The sequence below is a fragment of the Apostichopus japonicus genome, chromosome 13, assembly GCF_037975245.1.
Source record: "Apostichopus japonicus isolate 1M-3 chromosome 13, ASM3797524v1, whole genome shotgun sequence".
NCBI lineage: Eukaryota > Metazoa > Echinodermata > Holothuroidea > Aspidochirotida > Stichopodidae > Apostichopus > Apostichopus japonicus.
This window is the reverse complement of record NC_092573.1, coordinates 4,101,023-4,122,652: the sequence shown is the minus strand read 5'-3', so window position 1 is coordinate 4,122,652 and position 21,630 is coordinate 4,101,023. Positions and strand designations below refer to the sequence as shown.

Here is a 21,630-nt window from a genome sequence, read left to right as displayed (position 1 = left end):
ATAACATTTTCAATTTTTTATAAATTTTTAAGTCTTTACTGCACCGTTTCACATTAATATAACTATAATTCTTCAACCAGATTCTGCATGGAAGCAGATGAACAATCGAAGCATTTCTGTTCGTGTCATTGCCTTAAATCTTCTTCGAAAGTCAGTGAATACATGAATGTCAAATTATGAAATAATGTATGCACTGCGAGAGACTTATTTCCATTCAACAATTATGTGACAACTCTTTTAAATCCATAAGACTTTCATGTCCCAACAACAAGGATGGGCTTGTTAACCTCAAGTTACTTTGGCAGAATTAAGAATGAATATTTTATTATGAAATTTATTCCCATTCATCAGCTTACTAATTTTATTTTATTTTAAATCACTAAGATTTAAGCTTAAACATTATGTAAATATCATGCTTCTACTCATGAAGTAGGATATTTTTAAATTTCTGAAATTCTACCAAATTCTACCAAATTCTCCTGTTTTTTGTTAATTTAGTTACACAAATCCTCAGTAACAATTCAGTAAGACTAAATTAAAAGTATTAAATATGTATCAATGTAGAGAAGAGAAAAAAGTGATGAAACAAATACGAATGTTTTCACCACTCAGTACACAACATTAAACTGTGGACTTCAGGTGCTATTAGTACATTAACTTTCTAGGAGATACCAATATTCAAGAGCAGCTCACTTTATACACACACAACATCACAGCTGTATGTATAATAAATAGATCACTGCAAAAGCAACCAGTTTACGGGGCATACTGGTTTACAGGGCATACTGGTTTACAGGCCATACTGGTTTACAGGGCATACTGGTTAACAGGGCATACTGGTTTACAGGGCATACTGGTTAACAGGGCATACTGGTTACAAGACATACTGGTATACGGGGCATACTAATACAGGGCATTCTGGTTTAAGGTGCATACTGGTTTACAGGACTTACTGGTTTATGGGGCATACTGGTTTACAGGGCATTCTGGTTTATGGGGCATACTGGTTTACAGGAAATACTGGTTTTAATACTGGGTGATTGGTTTATAGGCATACTACTTTACAGTATATCGTGAAATCAAGCTGCATAAAGTCCTCATGTATGTTCAGTTCTGTACAAGGGATGCACATAATTAACATGGATTTCCCATGATGCGTACTATGTGAATATTAAAATATGATCTGCAAGTTTGTACTACGACAGTAAGGACTGTACACATAGATCACCATCAAAATCTTACCCTAACCCCTCCCCGTCCCCGTCCCTTTTTCCCCAGTCCGACCCCCACCCCACATCACCCACCCCACCCCACACCAATCTACTTTCATTCCTCATCTATCATGTTATTTATTTATCCAGGGACAAGGAATACAAAAGGAGAAACAGAGACAATTGATAATGTAAACGAATATTGATTAGGCTGTTCAGTCACTAGATTGAAATGAATACAACATATTGCCTGTTAATTAATTAAGAATTTAACTTAAAGGCCACATGTGCAAAGGAGAAACTACTCTCTTCTGTAGTGTAGAAAGTTCAGCTTAGGTTAAACAGTCTCTTAATATAAAAGCAATGTTACCTTTCAGTAAGCTCTGACCGCCAATGTACGCAAAGATCTCATGCCCATGCAAAGTTTTCCCCAGCTTCCTAACTATGTGTGCAAAGAACTCATAAGGGCATGCAAAACTGAAAGCTGACAGCCACTTTTGCTGGTTCATGTCAAGGTTGTACAAATAGCCACAAGAATATCTTATACAACTATTTGCCAAAATCAAACATAAAGTCCCTGTGTGCAGTAAAAGCAATAGGATAATCAAAATTGTTTATAAAAGTTACTTATTCATTTTTGTCGTAACTTCCAAAATGTGATCAAACCATATTAACAATCGACTTTGCCAAACATTAGACATTAATTTATGATTTTGCAGTGTCAGGTTGAGGGGGGAAGGGGAGGTGAGGGGGCATGCACAAAAGGGCACTGCTTAGAGGGATCATTACTCTTAGGCTATCCAAATGACTACTCTAATTACATAAGTCGGTATATAAGTGTCACTGAACGATGTTCTTTGAAGTCACAGTTCCGGTTATAGCAGTTTTTTCATTTGTATTTTGTAATTCTGATACAACACTGGAGTGGATATTGAAGACCAGTTTAGTCAATATTTTTCTTATCATCTTCTAAATGTTTGCTTATCAAATAGACATTGAGTTCCCTCTGGTTTGATGTTATCCTGGGAGATTATATTTTATAATATTCATATCAATTTAAGCTTGACCAATTTATCAAGAGCTGTGATAACATTTTACGGTCTAGTGTTCGATTATTCATTTCATTGGAGTTGTGATGGTTTCCTCGATATATCACCCGTAAAATTAAACAAACCGGAGAGGAGATTTTGGAGGTAAATGTCTATTTGATTGACCAAGCTTGGGAAGAGAAATATGGAGTTTTCAGCTGGGAGTTTAAGGCGATTGCTGGAGGTTCATCGCCTGCAGTTTTGTTGACCGAAGGTTGTTTACAGATGCCATTATTTAACTCATTCAAGCCTTGATGAAAAATTGGAAGACTTGATAATTATTTCTGCTTAGGGATTGAATGGTCATCCATTCTTTATAAAGATGATAGAAATTTTGTACGTCAGGAAAAGAAAAATTTGTTTTGTTTAAAAGTCTGAAAGGAACAGAAGACGAAACTGTGGGATGTACAGCATTTTTATGAAAAGCATTGAATCTAAACAGGGACTTTATTTCTAGATTAACAGATTTAAAAAAAATTAAAAAATGCAAATTGTAATGTGTCAATTGTATCAGACTAATGAGATTTTTGTCTCCCATCAATCGTTCAAACGATGGTAACTGAGCTGTGTAGGATGTATTTACATTATGACATGGACTGAACCATTGCCAGAAGATTATGCGAGATTATGTATGTATGATCTCTGCAGTTTATGAATATTAATCGCAGGGAGTTAACTTGTACCCAATTATCCACATTCCCTCGTGCTCACAGTATCCATCACAAATGTTGTCATTTTGTGAAGGATGCATGTGAAGGAAATGCAATCCTTTTGTTCAGGGAAATGTGTTTTATTTGGATATATCTCAATTAATCATTTAGCCTAATTAGCGTGATATTAAGGTGTTGCAGCTTGTGAACACGATTGCAGGGTAAGAGGATTGTTTAGTCACTGTTTACAGATAAGCGTGGAAAGATTGTTGGCCACTTGAAAAATATTCTAGAGACATATCAATATTTATTATATCAATAATTGTATATTTCTATATATCAGTTTGTATACATGACACTTCATTGCCAATATGTTGATATCGGGATAGACTGAATTAATTAATTAATTAATTAATTCTGTACAGGAGGGGGTCCTGTAAGTTCTTCCAGGTGCAAATTTGTTTTCACCCTGGGGATGAACGTGAAGGATGTTCAAACAATGGACGTTATTGGTACCCTTAGGGGCTAGGCCTAGAAGTGACTAGCTATTCTAATTCAATACCCAGAAAACTTCCAGTGACAGCAACGCACACATTTTGGTGATTAGCAAACGAGCTAGGTATATTGAAATACCAGCAAGTAAAAACAAAGCATGATCCTTTATTAATCACTTGGGAAATGCCTCTTATGAAAGATGGTGGTTGTGTATGAAACTGTTTGAGTTCCCTGTACTCATCCTAGTAATGTATGATTTGCATACATTGTCCATATCCTACATCTGCTGCAAGGGAACCAGTCTTCAATCTCGGAACAAAATGTTTACAAAGTTTTATCTACAGTATCTCTGCTTGAATCTTAAAAAGGAATTTTTAGTGTAAAATGGGATTCAGTCCTTCTGGTCATATCATTTTTTGTCTTTGTATTGCCCTAAGCCTTGCTCTGTGAAGAATTTTAGTTTCTGTGATAGAGGGCTTGAAATGTTGACCCGTTCTGCCAGAAAATTAGAATCTAACACTGACTTATGTCGAGAGGTGAAAATTTGAACTTTCCTCACTACAGTGTAGCTTGCTAATGATAGCGTCCCTGCAGTTCCTGAAACGAAGTGCCGTGATGATGTCACAGCACTCATCGTTCTCCACTGTTCAAAATATATTAGATTAAGTTGGCGCGAGGTTCAAAAATTCACTTCTCCTGAATCATAGGATGAAAAATCCCTGAACTAGGACTGGTGATGAAAAAATTATGGAGTTTTTTCCGTATACCCAATAGACTGCCACTAAAGAATTCCTTTAAGGTGTAAATGTTCTACAGCTAAACCATTTGTCACAACGATTAATAGATCAACCGCATCATTGAATAATGATTGGATCTTGACTCAAATGTTTTTGTGTCTTCATTCCACTCCATTAATGACATAGCTGACCAAGTTTCCACGGAAATAAGCAATTAAAAAAATAAATATATAGTAAACGTAGAGAGTTTTGCTTGGTTTAATAAAATTGGGATTTAAATGCTCAAAGTAGTGATAAAAATGTCTGCTTAACCTTTTTGTTTGGGGGGGGGGGCTACTGTATAAAGTGTTAATGGGAACAGGATGGAACAATTCCTGTAGACCAGTTTATATCATTATATATAGTAATATACTTTAATATAATATGTAAAACATATATAGGCTTAACATAACACAAAAGCATCACTGAGTTTCAGTCCAAGCAGTCAAATTCTCAAGAGAAGGTAACTGTTAACTCAGCTTTGAACTGTGACTTAATATCCCATCAGGACGGATTAATAAAATCATTTCATCAGTGAGTAGAGTCTCCCGTACCCTTTTTTTCTTTTCCCAAAATAAAATCTATTTTTAAACCAGAAAACTACCTTTTAGATTTAGAACTCAATTGATGACAAATGATTTATTCAGGATGTGAATATAATATAAATTAACAGATTTTGTAGGAGGTGCAACTATTCTTTATGTTTTATAAAGTTACTCTCTGTTACAATAATTGGTGGAACCAGCTAAGCATAAAGTACGTCCTCGGCTTTGAGAATTTTTTGACTTTCAAAACACATGCAGTCTATTATTTAGAGTAGTTTCAACCCTTAGATCTTTTCATAAAATTATCATCTCTTGATTAGCTTTTAAGTAGTTAAATTAATTAATCTCTGGTAAACAGTATCTTTGCCAATGACATCCCATCAAGTCTTGACATGTGTCATCATGTAAATAGTGAGTGGACACTCGTCGAAACAGAAAAGAATTTGGGAAAAAGTCACAGATTGACGAGACATTTTGGCTTTCGGATAAATCGTTGGGTTCTTTGTTTATCAGATGAAAGTATTAACTTAGTTACTATTTAGCCATTACCTACTTGGGAAACAACTCATTTCTGATCAAGGTGTTGTCTAGAAAATGTTCTCTTTAACATTTTTCAAGAGCTCCCAATAAAAAAAAAAATCAGAAAGTTTCAAAACTGTTGACTATTTCTCCTACATTTCATTAACTGTCCTTTAGTAGTCAATCTCATGAACTTCAAAGGTTTTTTAAGACTTTTTTTTAAATAGGAGAAGGAATATCAGGTTTTTAGATGTACTGATGAAATTTTCTCAACATCTTTTATTTGATTTGTGTGATTTTGTGAATACTTGTTGATAAAAATCTTTTATTGTAGATCTACTAAACTTTGTTCAGTTTCAAAAACATACATTCTCAGATTAACTGTCTATATTTTTTTCATTTGAAGATATTTCCTAACAAATGATACTTACTGTAAGTATAAAATCTTACTCTCTTCAGTACTGATTTATTTATAACCGCAGCTGTTGGTTTGCATAATTTCAATTGCTAAAATTCCATCTCGAAGACCTAGACATGAACGATGCCACTTTTGTCAAACATTATCAGAAGGAACTTGGCTGAAAAGTTTGCCCTACGTGATTAATGGCAGGACGTGTAACAACTTTTGCCCCGATTCTTATGCATAAAGTAAACAAGGCTTATCAAAGAAAAATTGTGAGATTTGTTGCTCTGACGATTGTACCAACTTGTAACGATGTGAAAAGATCGTTCTTACAATTTATTTGTTTTCGGTCATGTGTTTTCCAACACACGTCATTCAAAACCAATTATTTTGGCATTTTTCCTTTACTTAATTCTCCTTCAACCATTAGTGTGCAAACAGGTGGTTGTACATTGTCAAATCTTGCAATGGAAAAAAAAACATTAACAAATACATCAGGAACACAGTTTACTCTAGTGATCTAAAGAATGTCTTGTTGAGAGTTTACATTCAACAGGCTTAGCTACAGTACAGTAGGCTACTCATAGATTGTTAATAGATTCTGTACTGTATGCAAATCAACAAAACAGTAAATCTGTTCTGATAATCTAAGGTTCTATGAAGGGATGCTGTTAGATTGATTTTTGAATGAATATCTGCCTGTGTGTTGTCTCTTCAACTGAGAGCATTGCTTGGAATGTGGAATATTACAGTTTCTTTGGGCATTGTTTAGGAATTTGCAGTAAAGAAAAAAGGTGAAGCATCTCTGCGTGAAGGGTATCTTCAGGCAGGTATTTACTGTATGTCAACTAGTTTTATACCAAACCTTACAGAGTTTTGAATATAAGACTACCATTGATCAAGCTAGGAGGTCCTCATAGAACTGTGTACACGATATGAAGACCATTGATCAAGCTAGGAGGTACCTTACAGAGTTTTGAATATAAGACTACCATTGATCAAGCTATGAGGTCCTCATAGAACTGTGTACATGATATGAAGACCATTGATCAAGCTATGAGGTCCTCATAGAACTGTGTACACGATATGAAGACCATTGATCAAGCTAGGAGGTCCTCATAGAACTGTGTACACGATATGGAGACCATTGGTCAAGCTAGGTCTTCCTAGAACTGTGTAAATGATATAGAGACCATTGGTCAAGCTAGGAGGTCCTCATAGAACTATGTACACAATATGGAGGTTACTCAGCCGTTACTTAAAGTTTGATTTGATTTGTTCCTTAATTATCATTTTGTTTCTTTGCTGCCCAGACATAATTTTCATAAGTATAAATTTCATGTACAGATTAAACTACATCCCTTCATTAAAATGTTTTTAAACGCTTAAAAATGATTTCAAATGAAACTTGACTATCCCAGTGGTTGCCCCCTCAGTGACCTGCGTTGCCATGGGAATTTTAGCTTCGTTTGACGTAATGACTTAAAACCGGATGAGAGCCAACTTGAAAAACTGCTTTACTACCTAAGTTTGCAGCTTGGAAGAATGAAAGAACATTGTGCAATTTGAAAGATTATCACTTCCTTTACCTACATGCCTATTGTAACAAACACAACAATGATTGTATGATTGTACGGTAAACCGTATCAAATTTCTGCAACGGTCGATCGGGTGGGTGTCTTTCTCTTTCTCTACAACTTTAGGTAGGTTTGAAGCAGTCTCTGTATCTCTGAACACATCTGTGTAGTGCATCTACTAGTATATACAGGAAATATAACCAATGTGCATGACTCTGAGAATTGGCAATACTTCTCTTGGCATGCTGTCCCTTGAATAGAAGATTGAGTGATCACGGTTCTGATCGCAAGGAATAGTTCACTTTCATGACAGGAAATGTAAACTAGTACGGTTGGGTGATGCCAAGTTTAAACTGAATGCACACTTCCTGAATTTCAAAAACGTCCAACAAAACAATTGAAGCCATGTAACGAAGATACTCTTAATGGGATTATACGTACTCAATTAGCTTTGTTTTAGAAAAACCTTTTGTTTGTTAATATCCTGTTGTTTCATGATAAATTACTCTTTGCTTATCTTTTAATCTTATTTGGGAGGTTTCCAAAGATCAAACTTTATAGCAGAATTGTTTTTACTTTAAGTTAATCAACCTTAAAATGAGACAAAAGATTTTAACTTCTTCCATGGAAGCTGTATATCTGTGTTCTATATGTGACAATAGGTTGCAAGGGTTGTTTTTACTCCAGGAAGACTTAAAGACAGCACTTGATATATTATTAGTATTGCATTAATGGAAGAATACTGTAGATTTATGTAGGTCATGTTTAATTCTTGTAATATTCTCCATTAAGATGTTTAATGTCTGGAATAGAGGCCTGCCTAATCTACAGTGAGGATTAAGCCACATCCTCTTATCGAGTCTGTTGTTGTTCACGTTTGGTCGATTGTTTTAATCCGTGGTGTTATGAACCTTTTGTGAAAACTCCATCGGTTATCGTAGCTTCAAATATGAAGCAATAATTAATTAGCTCCCAGGGATGCAATCAAACACCTTTTGTCATTAGCTAATTGTTACCACATTTTAAACTAATTATTACGTGGGGGCACGAAAGTCTTTTCGGTGGTTACTAATTATTGCATCGCGTCGGCGGAGCGGAGGTAATGGTCTCCTTGCTAGATAATAAGAACCACAAGTATAATAGTAACGCTAATACTAGCAACGCTTCATGTTTACATTTCACTGAGTATTTTACTGTGTCATGTTAGATAAAGTTTGCATTGTTTTAGCTGATGGGTCTCTGATATTCACAAAATATTCTCAATCAGATACCTTTTTTAAAAACTGAAGTAAAGATGTGAATATTTTGACCAATTATGACTGTTTGTGAACAAAGCATATATATCAGCTTCAGTAGTGGACAGGTTCTTAAGATTCAAAATGACATATAAAATAAAAATTGGAAAAAAGAATAGAAAAAAACAAGCAAACTCAAATATTGTCAATTCTGTATGTAATGAAGATGTCGTGATGAACAAGTCCATTTATTTATGAAAAATGTCATTGTATTATGAAGTATTATAAGATTGGAGACTTGAGTAAGACTAAATTAATCCATCATTGCCCCACTTTAGGCAGAATTTATGTTGGTTTTCTGAATGTATTGCTTTGCTACTTTTCCTGGTAAAATGTGAGTGTTGCCAAAAACTGATTCTTAAATGATGACGCTTCCAATATGATGTCATTTTGGCATTGTTTTCAATAACATCTCTGCTTACTTTCACCTTGAGTTGTCAATGAAGGGAAAGTAAAAGGTTTTTTACAACCTACGCTTGTGCCCATTGGACATGACACCAAGACAAAATTGCAGTCTTCTTAGGAGACTATAATGTCTCCCAAATAGTGCAAAAGTTACTATTAAACCTGTTTGTGTGTGTATCAGTTAAGTTGTGATAGTTGTGTGAACTAGCTTATATAGCATACCTCATAAGTGAATTGTCATAAATATAGATTTGTGAAATACATGAAAAGTTATTATGGTTAACATTTTTGTAACATACTGTAGTCATCAATGCCACCATGTGGTCTCTCATAAAATCTATTTTAATGAGTCTTTCCTTGACCTACAGGCCATTCAGCCATCTACTGGTGACATCATCTATGACAGTTTCCATGACAACAGTACAAGGCAAGAGCTTGAGACGAGGGTGCACCACATTAAACCGGTGGAGATGTTGCTGCCAGAATGTCTCTCACCTGAGACAGAGAAGTTGTTAAGAGGCATCATATCGATGAGGTTTGTATTGAGCTGTAGCCAGGTTGGCGCACGATTATGAGCTTAAAATACTGTCCATCTAGATCAGATATGGACCCCTCATCTTCTGTCTTAGAAATGCTGTTCGTGTGGATTTACCAACAATTTAAGAAAGAGACTTTGTGATTTTCAGACATTTCCAACAAAGTTGTAAAGTGAGAAACTTTCTCAATGGTGGTTTATTCATCTGGAGACCGAAAATTGAGCCCAGATAGGCAAAAATCTTGTCGATAGTAACAGATCCTAAAACCATTGTAAAGATTTTTTACTTCAAATCTGTGACAATTTGTACGTAGGTACCCTTCAGAAACCCTTGGTTTAACTTTGCAACACGGTGGAGTGGGTATCCCTCAACCTTTTACCCTTCCCTTTGGCCATGACAACTTGACCCCCTTTCTTCAGTTAAATGTGGTAACCCCAGGCATGATACTGTATGTGTTAGTACATGATACCTGATTAGATATGCCAACTTTGCCTCTCTTAGACAGAAAGTCTCCAATGATAGCTGTGGTTGTATCCATTAGCTATCTGTTTTTTCGACAAATGCTTGCTCTAATTCCATTTAAATGAGATGTAATCATGTGTGTATTAGTGTCAAGTGGAAATCACTTGAAACAAGCAGAAACATCAGCAAAAATTAAAACTGCAAAGTTTGCACGTGTCGAAGTATATTTGATTTGTTACTAGAATTGCAGGACCATGCTTTCTAAACTTCACATAATACTCATTCCAGTGACTAGCGTAGTGTTCGTAATACACACAAACACTTAAAAGTATATATTTAGATAAAATGACATTTTTTTTAGTTTTTTTTTGGGGGGGGATGGGAGGTGGGAGGAGAAGACCCTTCTTTAAAATTCATTTCGGTGGGCTTTCATTCTGTAAATGTTTTTTGTCATAGATCTGAAACATCTTACTTTCTCTTAGTTTCTCTTTTCATGTGTTCAACATCAAATGTTGAACAGTGTTAATACCATCATTTGGTCGCAATATCCTATATTTTATGTGTGGCTAAGTTGTTCGTCAAACTTGATCTCTGCCACTGAGACGAATGATCATGGTAGGGGTTTTTGCATTCTTGCTGTGGGGTGAGGAGGGGTGGTGGTGGTGAAGGAGGCAGTTGTTCATGAATGTAATCTCAATCACATAAACCAATAATGATGGTTGGGTTTGTGTCTCCTTGAAAGTTCCCAATACAATAACATAACTAAAGAACAGTATGGAGAGTTGGAGAATGTATGTAAATTGCTTAACCACAGCACAAAACTAATTGTCCATGGATGAGTAAGACTTTGCACTTTCGTACTGTACCAAGACAAGAAATAGTAACTAATTTTTACCCATAATTTTGTTGACCTAAACAATCATTTCCTCCCTGTCTAACCAACACTATAAAGGGAATTTATGTCATTTATATTTTTTTTCTAAAAGATTTGAAAATTCCACATGATATATGCTCAAATTTATCAGCAGTTGAAAGGAATTTTGGTCAAAGGTCAGATGCATTTAGTCACTTGAATTTCATAAATTTATGAGAATTTGACAGATTATTATGACCATCATTCTGGTCTCAGCCTTAGTAGATCTGTGACGTCGGGAGTTATTTTTGCAAGATCTGCGAGTTTATAACATCCACCGAATGAACATCCCAGGCTCTCTTGCATCCAAAAGCTCTCTCTCTCGGGATGGACATTTTCCTGGTAATTCTGATCAGTCATCTACAATCAATGTAATCCCGGGGCAATGCGGCATAATAAAGCCAGCCAATGAATAAATCAGAACGGTGACTACCTCTGGAGAGTTCATCCAGTCTACCCGTACACATATTTTACAGATGCAGAAATTTCTCGAGCTTTTCTTCTCACATTTACAAAATATTTTCGGGTACAAATCCGATATCTACATATTTCCCACTTATAGTGTCCTCGTCACGTGTTTGACGTCGTCCTCTTTATGTTTTCTCCCTTAAAGAATAGAATGAACTAACGATATTGGTTTTGTGACATAAGGTTTTTACAATCAGTGAAAATCTTAGTTAGGAACAAACTTTAAAGGCTGAGTTTGTTGGGGGCACGTCAAAGAGTTACGTTCTTTTCGACTAAATCCTTTCTCAGATCATAAGTGTTCCTCTGATGTCAAAACTGAACTTGTGGGTGTCTACATTTAGTGTTCGTTTTGAGTCATTGCCAGTTCTATAAGTTCCTGACTCGAGTCATTGTTACAGTATCTCGATGGAGATAAAGTTGACGAAACCTGAGTGACATCACTCTTGAAATTGAGTGATTCAAGTCTTGACAGGTTATAACACTGTACTCCATTTATCTCCTTTTTCGGTTATGATGACAAGAGAAACCTATGCAGTCATGATGGCCTCCATGTTTCTGTATGAATGTGTGCGTTTGTTGTGTATTCTGACTGAGGACTTGAACAAAAGAATTGCAGGTCCACGGATGTGATTTCTAAAGAATGACCACGTCCTTGCAAGAATTCTATTGTTAAGGGGTATTATTAAGGTTAGGGTACGTGGATTTAAACAATGGAAAAAATAATGGGGTCCTTGGTCTGAATGTAATATTACACAGCTGTGTATGCGTGGGTGTGAGTGTGATGCCCAGCTTGTAAACAGGATATCTCAAGATAGGAATCATAGATATTATCATACTTGGCAAGTAGAGGAATCCATTTCTTTTGGGGTTTTTTTAGGTCAAAAGGCCATTTGAGGTCAGCAGAGGTCAAACTCTCAAACCCCTTAAAAGTGTTAGCTCAAGGTTCTCATACTTGGTGTGTAGATGCATCACATTAAGTAAAAGACCCTTTTTGTTTTTAGTGGAGGTGTGTATTGCCACGTACAGTAGACTGACCTGTGCTTATCATACCATAGTGTAATTGCACATCAAAATAGTGGTTTGGGCCATCTATATTATGAGATCTATTTCTGGTGAACAAGCAGAAGTCTAGTGCAATGGAGTCATCGAAACCTCAATGCATTTTGCATTCCGGTTAAGGAATACGTTTGAAAATCATAATATAATTGACTCTTAAACTTTGCAAGGTTAATCACAAGACAAAGATGGTCGACTCCTCAAGCAAAACATCCTTTGTGAAAGGAAAAATGTTACAGGTTTTTAATTATGTGAGGTGTAGTGGAAGTTGGAAAATAAACATACCTGTATATCCGCAATAAATTCACTAGAATTAAAACTGAAAGTATTCCTTGCAAACAGACCCATAAAACTAATGCAGTCTGCATTTCTGTACATACACTTTTCTTTTGAGACATTTGAGATTAAATTGCATTGTTAGCATTAAATGTCTGTTTACTTTCATTTGGGGATTGAAATTAAGATAAGCAACAACCCAACCATCAATGTCACCCTACAGTACATAGCGAACAAATCCCGACAGAACTTTTGTTCATTTTTTTTTCGTTTATAATTTTTTTTCATGTCAGACAGGGGACTTTGATGTTAATATCAAAGTGTGATATCATAATGCCACTAGAGGGTGAAATCCATTCGGTAACTTGTTTTCATACTTTCATGTCATTCCTGACATCACTATAAATATAAGGTCATGTTAGAAACTTCATTATGCTCAACAACATCATTTGCAAATACAAACCTCTCCTGACTGCACTAGTAAGTTCCAGATTGATATAAAACATCAAATATTTAGTCCCTCTGTGATTTCATATTTTAGACTTTCTCAAGTCTTCAATCCAGTGCAAGAGATCAACTTCAAACTGTATGAATTTAAGTTATAGATAGCAGTAACAGCTACAACTTTGAACTATACCAAAGAAACCAAACGAACTTTATGTTTTGAATAAAACACCAAAACGACTCTGAATCTCCTGTGACTCTGGTACATTTTGACTTTCTCAAACCTCTGGTTTACTGCTATAGTATGTGTGAAGATTTGTTCTAAATTGAATCAAATTATTCATACAAGCTATTTGGAAGAATTGTACATCGTAAAGCAGCTCACCAATGACAGATTAATGGAGGTGGTTAAGCCTCCTTCTTCGTTTAAATTTAAATTTAAAAATATACAAGAAAAGAAGATTGTAAACCATAGCTAGTATATGAAGAGTTTATAGAGCCTTGAAGACTGGGTAACGTAGCAATGGTGTAGTATGGTGATTAAAGTCCAATTACGTACTTCATTTTGTTCGTTTGAGAAAAAACACGGCGAGGTTTTCTTTCCAAACGACTGCAGGGAATGTGTTGATTCCGTTCAATATATTTAAGAAGAAGATACACCCAGATTGAAATGGTATCCCAAGAAAGCAGTTTAGTTTTAGTTTGTCTTCTTATTTCACTCTTCTTAAAAAATTTTTGAACAGAGTATGATTTCTCGATGAAGTGATAACCTTATCATTGCTTACGTAAAAACTGTTTTGCCGAGCTGCAAACCGTAGGTTCGCTTAAGAATTCTCTGACTGCTTTAAATCCTCCTGGTTTCTCTAATATTTTCGTCATCTTATCTATTCTCTTAACATATCTGTGACGATACATAAACCGTCTTGCGTACTTCATATTTTTTCCATCTCGTATTTTAGCACGACTGACCACGACAGGATACGTACCGAGAGATTTCCACAGGAAGTCCTTGACAAGACGAAGGCTTTTGAAGAAGTTTCGTCATTCTTTTCAGAATCTCAAAGTGAGTAAATGGATAGGAAATTTTCCACTCTGTGGAGTGGTACACGCATTTGATTTGACCTTAAACTGAAAAGGATGATATTAACCCTTAAGACTTGAATTTATCGCCCTAGTTCTTGATTTATAGCAAACTCTGATGAAATGGTATGACTAATGGGAGAGAGCATGTGTTCTGTGTTCCTCTGTCCCCTCCTCTCTCTGTCCTCCTCGATACCTCCACTTGCCCTCATCTGCTCCCTTCCCCCCCCCACTAGAAATTACATAAAAAAAATTGCTTATAATCTGCTTCACTGTATGTAAGTGAGAGAGTAGCCCTCAAACTTTGGTACCAACCCCCACCCCTCCTCCTCCTCCCCTGCAGCTGATTTTGGTTCCTCACCTATCTGCCTCCCTGCATCCTACATTTCCCTCTTGCTCGCAAGAAAAACTTTCTGACTATGCCACTTGCGGTGCTAACGGGAAGTTCTCGCCACCTGTTTTTGCCAACGTCATGGCAACCACAGCAATCCCCCCATGATGTAAACTTAGCGTGTCGTAGAATTTTAAAGCTCCTTGGATAATTTGCCCATCAATCTAATAGGGCAGGCAGAATATTCAGTTTCTGTATTGGAAGAAGCTGTAAGTGTGAGAGAGAAATCTCAGATGTAAATTATAATTCAGAGTAATATAGATATGAGACTGAACGCTATCAAAAAGAATTGTGATGTATTGATTTCATACTTTGGAGAAATAATGATGATGTTTTAGTGTAGAAAGTTTGCTGTACAACTCAGTGAGATATTCTTTAACAGTATGGAGAATGTTAATGCAGGAATGATATGATTAATGAAGACTTGAAGCAAGTCTGCTCTTGTGTGCACCTGTTGCTATGGTGAAAATATAATAACAAGTTTAGTAGTTTGTAAAGCAAGTATCATTTGCCCGATTTCTCCTCCCTTCACTTTCAGTCGACTCCTGTATAATCTTGCTTTGCATCTTACAGATTGGTCCCTTGCACGATTTACTTCTGTTTATATGTTCGTGAAGTACTGAAGGTCTAATAACAAAAAAGAAATGTTCTGTAATATTTTAAAAGTTCAATAGGTTTGCAAATGTAAGTTCCCTAGGTTTTCAAATGTACAAAACCCACAATGCACATCACTATTAATACTATTAACACTATTAATACTATTAATACTATTAACAATATTAATACTATTAACACTATTAATACTATTAATATTATTAACACTATTAATACTATTAATACTATTAACACTATTAACACTATTAACACTGTTAATACTATTAACCCTTTTAATACTATTAACATTATTAATACTATTAACACTATTAATAGTATTAACACTATTAATACTAATAATACTATTAACACTATTAATACTATTAATACTATTAACGCTATTAATACTATTAACACTATTAACACTTAATACTAATAATACTATTAACACTATTAATACTATTAATACTATTAACACTATTAATACTATTAACCCTTTTAATACTATTAATACTATTAACAATATTAACATTATTAATACTATTAATATAAACCCTTCCCTTCATTTTCATAATTGAAGGCGAACATAGATAGAGATATTTTAATAATGTACAGCTTGTCCTTTATAGAACATCCTTCCCTCTCCCCATCCAAAAATTCCCTCCCCCCACCAAAACAGACCATCCCCCCACCTTGAATTACCCTCACCCACCAACTACTTTAGCATTAAGAGACTTTCATGTTTGCCAGTCCCTTCACCTGTATTCGAGGTTAAAACTAAAGGTCTGCAGATATGCAAACATTTCTTCGTTCAGATTTCTCCGTTAAAGCGCCCTTAATATCTCTTTCTGTTCACCCAGTATAACTATTTATAACATCGAAAGAAGATGGATTTATAAGACCTTTCATTTTTCAATGTTTTTTTTTCTCTTGCAGTTTTGTCATAATTGTAAGTTTTTGTTTGTTTTTTTAGGTAACAACAGCTTACAGGAGGTGCTGCAACTCCCCATCCCTGTCTTATGTTGTTTGTCAGCTCTGATAAGATATTTGAAAGAATTCAGGTTGGATAGAATTATCCAACAAACCCGGTATGGATTAAAGTTAGCAGTAATTGGTACACAATATAATATCTAATACATTGAATTTTAGAAAGGTGTCTGTCAATATAAAAATCACACATTTCACCTAGTACACATTTTTTGTTCCCCAGTAGATATCAGTTTTATCCTCTTTGAAAGTTAGCTTTAGTTTATAATTTAGTTTAATAACCAGTATAAAAAAAAGACAAATATTTCTTGAATAGGCTTGAAATGGTGTAAAGTGCCAAATACTTTTCAAGTGCAGAAAATGGACACTTAATACTACTGGTCAAAGAAGAAGGAAAAAAAAAAGAAGGGAGGAGGGGAGGGGAGGGGGGTGGGTGGGGGTCGGGGTGGGGGAGACAGGCACCTCTTAGAACATGTTAAAAGGTGTTAGATCTTCTGATATACAAAATCCGCAACCATTTCAAGACTCCATTCAGCATGTTTCTCACTTTTAATAGGTATCTGTCCTAGATGACTTTGAGGACACCTATTCTTTGACTTGTTTTAATTTGCAATAGGTGAAGGGAATGGACTATATTTTCTATTGGGTTTATCTCCTTCAGACTGATCCATTGGGGAGCCAAGTCCACTGTACATTATCTCCCTCTCTAAACCTTGAAAATCTTCAAGCCTTTTCGTAACACTTCTTCGGTTTACTTTCATTGTCAGGGATCTGAAACCCTTTTCACATTCAACTAGACGTATGAAACTCAACGCCTGCGCTGTGCAAAACCTTGAAATCTTTTGCAATCAGGTAAAAATGTGCCATGAACCATCAACTAAATAAAATGCTTAAAAGTGAAAGAAAAATTGGCTAATCGATACCAGGAACCTGCCAATCATTTCGTTAGTGAGCCCTGTGGTCAAATCATTCAATGTTATGACGAATCGTTTGTACCGGCGCATTGACCGAATTTATTAATATGTTATAGCAGGCTGTGAGTGCCATATTAATCAGCATGGTTACACTAATGGAGGATATTGTCTTTGAGATTCGATAAGAGAGTGTAGTATGAATTGTCATATCGAATTCAGAGGGGCATGTTGTGTTTGTGATTAGGGGTGTGCTTGGTTTTTTTAAATTATAGGGGCATATTGTGTTGAAATTAGGTAAGCATTTGATGAGGATGGTGTCCTTAAAGGTGCACGTTCTGTCTGTGAGTAGGTAAGCTTGTATACTTATAAAGTAAATGTTACGTATTGAAAGAATGTTTGTCCCTCTTTACAGGTAGATGGTAAAACCAAGGGGTCACTGCTGTGGGTGGTTGACCATACAAGGACCAGCTTTGGAAAACGAGAGCTTACTCGTTGGATTTCACAACCTTTATCCGATACAGGGTAAGGCAGCCATCATCAAGAGCATGTTCGTTTACTTTCGGAATGTTAAAAATTTATGACTCTTACAACCTTTTAACAGTAGAAAACGTATGACAAAGAAACCTTTCACAACCTGTATGAGGTTTCAAAGATCATCAGTTCTGGAACATATTTAAAGGGAGAAAGATGAACAAAATAGAAGCACCACTTGATGGTGTAAACTTGAGTGAATTCTGCCTTCATTAAGCTTGTGTTTGTCAACAAATACATACTGAGACAAAGTATCATAACAAAAAAACTCAAGTAATTTTGTTGTAAGTTTTGAAAATCCTGTTGTCAGTGAAGTGTATTTATTTAAAGATCTGTGATGCTGCTGTTTGATCTCTATATAAAAGGAAAATAAAACTTAAAGAGAGAGAGAAAGAAAACAAAATTGATAACAAACCTGCTTATCTACTTCAAAGAGCCTCTGTATCTATTCTGAATCTGCTTTTGTTTCAATTTGTCTTTGAAGAAGATTCTGCCAGGATAAAAACGTCAGGCCCTCTTAGTTATACATTAAGACAAAATGTATCCACGTATCAACCTTAAACAGGTTTTATGGAGCAAAAAAAAAAGATAGTTGGTAATTATGAACAAGTACAATACACTGCAAAATCTTCTTGGTTCTGAGAATCTTTAGCAAATGGAAGATGTGATTTGGAATGAAAGAACCTCTTCTAGAGAGAGATGGAGGCTAACCAGGGAACGTTGTTAGATTCATCATTAGCCCAGCCTTAAAGCTTCATGGATACAAAGTGAATAGTTAGTTATACCATATTTGCTAATTATTGCAGATACTTTGTGATTTTTGACGGAATGAATTAAGCTGTTAATATTTCAGACAAAGAGACTCACCCTCACCAGACAGAATTTAGATATGAATAATGTATAAGAAGCATATTGTGGAAGGGGGGAATAACTGTACACAAGGAAAAGGATTTTATTCAGGTGAGAGGGTCGATATAAATTGGCATCATGTAGTATAAAATCAGATTAAACTTGGCTGTAGATTTGTGAATTTCAAAGTCTTTGTATTAACAAGAATGAGGGGTTTTAATTTTAAGGAGAAAGAATGTTTGAGGTAATGGAGGTTTTTCAATCGATTTATAACAAATTATCGACCACACAGGTGAGATTAGTATATTTCCTTCCTAGAGTAATCATTTCTTGTTATGACAAATTCTTGGAACTGCAATTATTTTTAAGATTTTCTTTCAACAATGAGGTTTCTTAAAAGTAGTGTCCGTTTCATTTCCTTAAGAGCATTCTTACAAAACAAAAATAAAGGGAATGAAGTATTGCAGTATTAATTTGATATCTTATAGTAAAACCAGTAAGGTTGCATTGATAAATTCCTATTTAAATATCAGTTATAATCAGGTATATATTATCAATTATTAACTCCCTATTTCATAGACCTGTGATTTCAATACACACATGTATGACTTACTGATTTTACAGCCTTATTGATGTTAACCTAGCATGGTAATACAACTGAAACAGCTAGGTTAGTCTGATAATTGTATCGATTGATGTACAGTTATTCTGTTCTTAAACTACTGTATCATTCACACATATTTTGCCTTCCGGAAGGTTATTTCCTCCCAACACTTTGCTAAAATCACACACAGACATATACACCTTTATATAAGGAGAACTTGAGCATTCTGACTATTTACTATAAACCCAAGCCTTGCCAGCTAAAATCACTGTTTCTTCCACTAGGCTGTAATACATTAAAGTCTTGGCTTATATTAAATATTTATCTGTTTTCAGTTTTGTCAATAAGAGATGCAATAAAACGTAGATGTTTGTGTTATGTATTCAATAGTTGCAAATGTTTGAAAATGATGTAGGCCTACCCTATATAAAGGCATCATTGATAGTCTATATTGATGACCAGATTTACCAAAGCCATTGATCTCCACACCTGCCTAAATAATTGATCTTGTTTCCCCAAATAAACTAAGGACAATAAGAATTAGCAATGTTCATTACATGTTTGATTCCATTGCCTGCAGATAGGTTAGAGACATTTTGGCTGTCAATGTTTGGGTGGGTAAACAAACATCACAGATGACTTACTGTAGAAAGACGCATGATAATTATAGAGATTGGACAAATGTTTCTTATGTTTGTTATGTTATAGGAGTGTTAGCTCAGAGGTTAACGCCGGTGCCTTTCAATCATAAGGTTCCCGGTTCGAGTCACTCCAAGATTAATGTATGTCATCCAGTAACAGAGTTGTTGACAATTGACAATTCATAATCATAGTCGTTAAAATATGAATCTAAGAGACTGACATCGGTCAGCTTGTGGCTTTGAAAAGCAAATGATGGCTTCTTCGTGAATTCCTGCTTGCAAGAGGACCTAAAATACATACATACATACATACATGTCTGGATATGTATGATTCTATGCTAACATTGAAAATATCTGTGAGATTTATATAGCTCGGCAGTAGGCTGGTTTCTAGTTGTAAGTTATGCCATACTGAGGCAACTTTGCAAAGACATCGACGTGTGGTGATGTTAAATCTACGCACGACTTGACTACATTTTTCCAGGTGCTTTCTGGGTACCTTGAATGCTACAGGTGTGCGTGGGGATAACTGCCTGTTCGAGGGAGTGTGCAGACTGCAGCTCCTTATGGGAGGAGTAGAAAGCCAAGCAAACACCTTTGTGAATTTAAGCAATGCAGCATTGAAAAAAATCAGGCAGTTTAAAGGCAATATCCATATGGACTGTACTATGTGCAAAAAATATGTCCGAAATATGGCACAAACAGTAGGCCATAAGTCTATCCAAATTATTAGTTCATGCTTACTTGCGATTACCTTAATATTAATAACTTGTGATAATGAATTCATAATTTGATGTAGCAAATTAATAATTTTCCTTCTTGGCACCAATAGGATTCTGGAATTTGTGACGTTAAAAGTGATTTGCGTTATTTTTGTTTTCGATTTATTAATCACATTCTTCCTTCGCATAATCACTACTATCTTTTCTTTCCTCCGAAGAGAAATAAAACTTAGACAGGATGCAATACAAGAGTTACTGGAGACCAAATTCCAACCACTGAATTCTCTCAAAGAGTTTTTGGAAAAGACACCAGATTTAGAGAAGAGCTTGTGTAGCATATACCATAAAAAGGTAATTAAACTAAAGCAATTCATAGTAGATGCTCAGAAAGTATACTAACATTAACACTGCATGTTTAAACCCCAGCCTAGCTCAAATTTCAGCTTTGCGACCACAAGGTAACATAAAAGATAATTGTCTACGATTCGGTCTCAAAAGATATGTGACTAAAAGCTCCTTCCGTAACCTGTCTTCTTCCCTAACGGTCTTTGTGGTTTTCATCTTGTCGCACAATTCATTTATGGGTCATACCTACTTGAAAATTTATTTTGGACCGATGGAAATATAATTTGTTTTTAATTTGTGGTACTGTATATGTACAGTATGCTTGGTTCATTGCCAGCACAGCAAGCTTCATTATGGCTAGTATGCATAGTGTTGGCTGAACTGGTCTTGAAGATAAAACAGTTTAACTTTTAAAGTCCTTTCCATTATACGGGTGCTGTGGCCGAGTGGATAAAGGCGGTGAAGCAATGAGGCTTTTGAAGCAAATGAGGCTTAGCAATCGGGAGGTTTCAGGTTTGATGCCTTGCCGGGTCATAGCAAGGTGGGTTTTTCATCCAAGAGCAATCTACGGTTTTTCCCATCTGAAATGACTTTCTGATTGAAAAGATTCCAAATTTGAGTTAAAATGTTGAAATGGAAGCCTCGATCCCGAGTTGTAATCCATAAGCCCTTGCGGGTTTCTCCCACATTTGCGGTCACTTAAGCGTGGTAACCATAACTGCTGATTATTATTATCATTATGAATTTAAATAAATACTTGTTGCATTTGAAACCCAAACTGATGTTTTCCTACAGCATCCAAGTGCTAAGCGAAAGAACAGTTTGAATATACATATATTCATAAAGTAGTTTT

At 35.5% G+C, this 21,630-nt stretch overlaps 1 protein-coding gene across 1 annotated transcript in view; it reads left to right on the top strand.

Annotated features, from left to right (window-relative positions):
- The window catches only part of LOC139978306 (DNA mismatch repair protein Msh3-like), a 49,474-nt gene that overhangs the window by 11,431 nt on the left and 16,413 nt on the right, over positions 1-21,630 (top strand). Inside the window, exons 6-11 of the mRNA XM_071988379.1 lie at positions 9,333-9,499; positions 14,079-14,182; positions 16,158-16,272; positions 16,939-17,023; positions 17,498-17,607; positions 20,651-20,783. Coding sequence (XP_071844480.1) covers positions 9,333-9,499; positions 14,079-14,182; positions 16,158-16,272; positions 16,939-17,023; positions 17,498-17,607; positions 20,651-20,783 — 714 coding nt within the window. The remainder of the gene's footprint in view (positions 1-9,332; positions 9,500-14,078; positions 14,183-16,157; positions 16,273-16,938; positions 17,024-17,497; positions 17,608-20,650; positions 20,784-21,630) is intronic.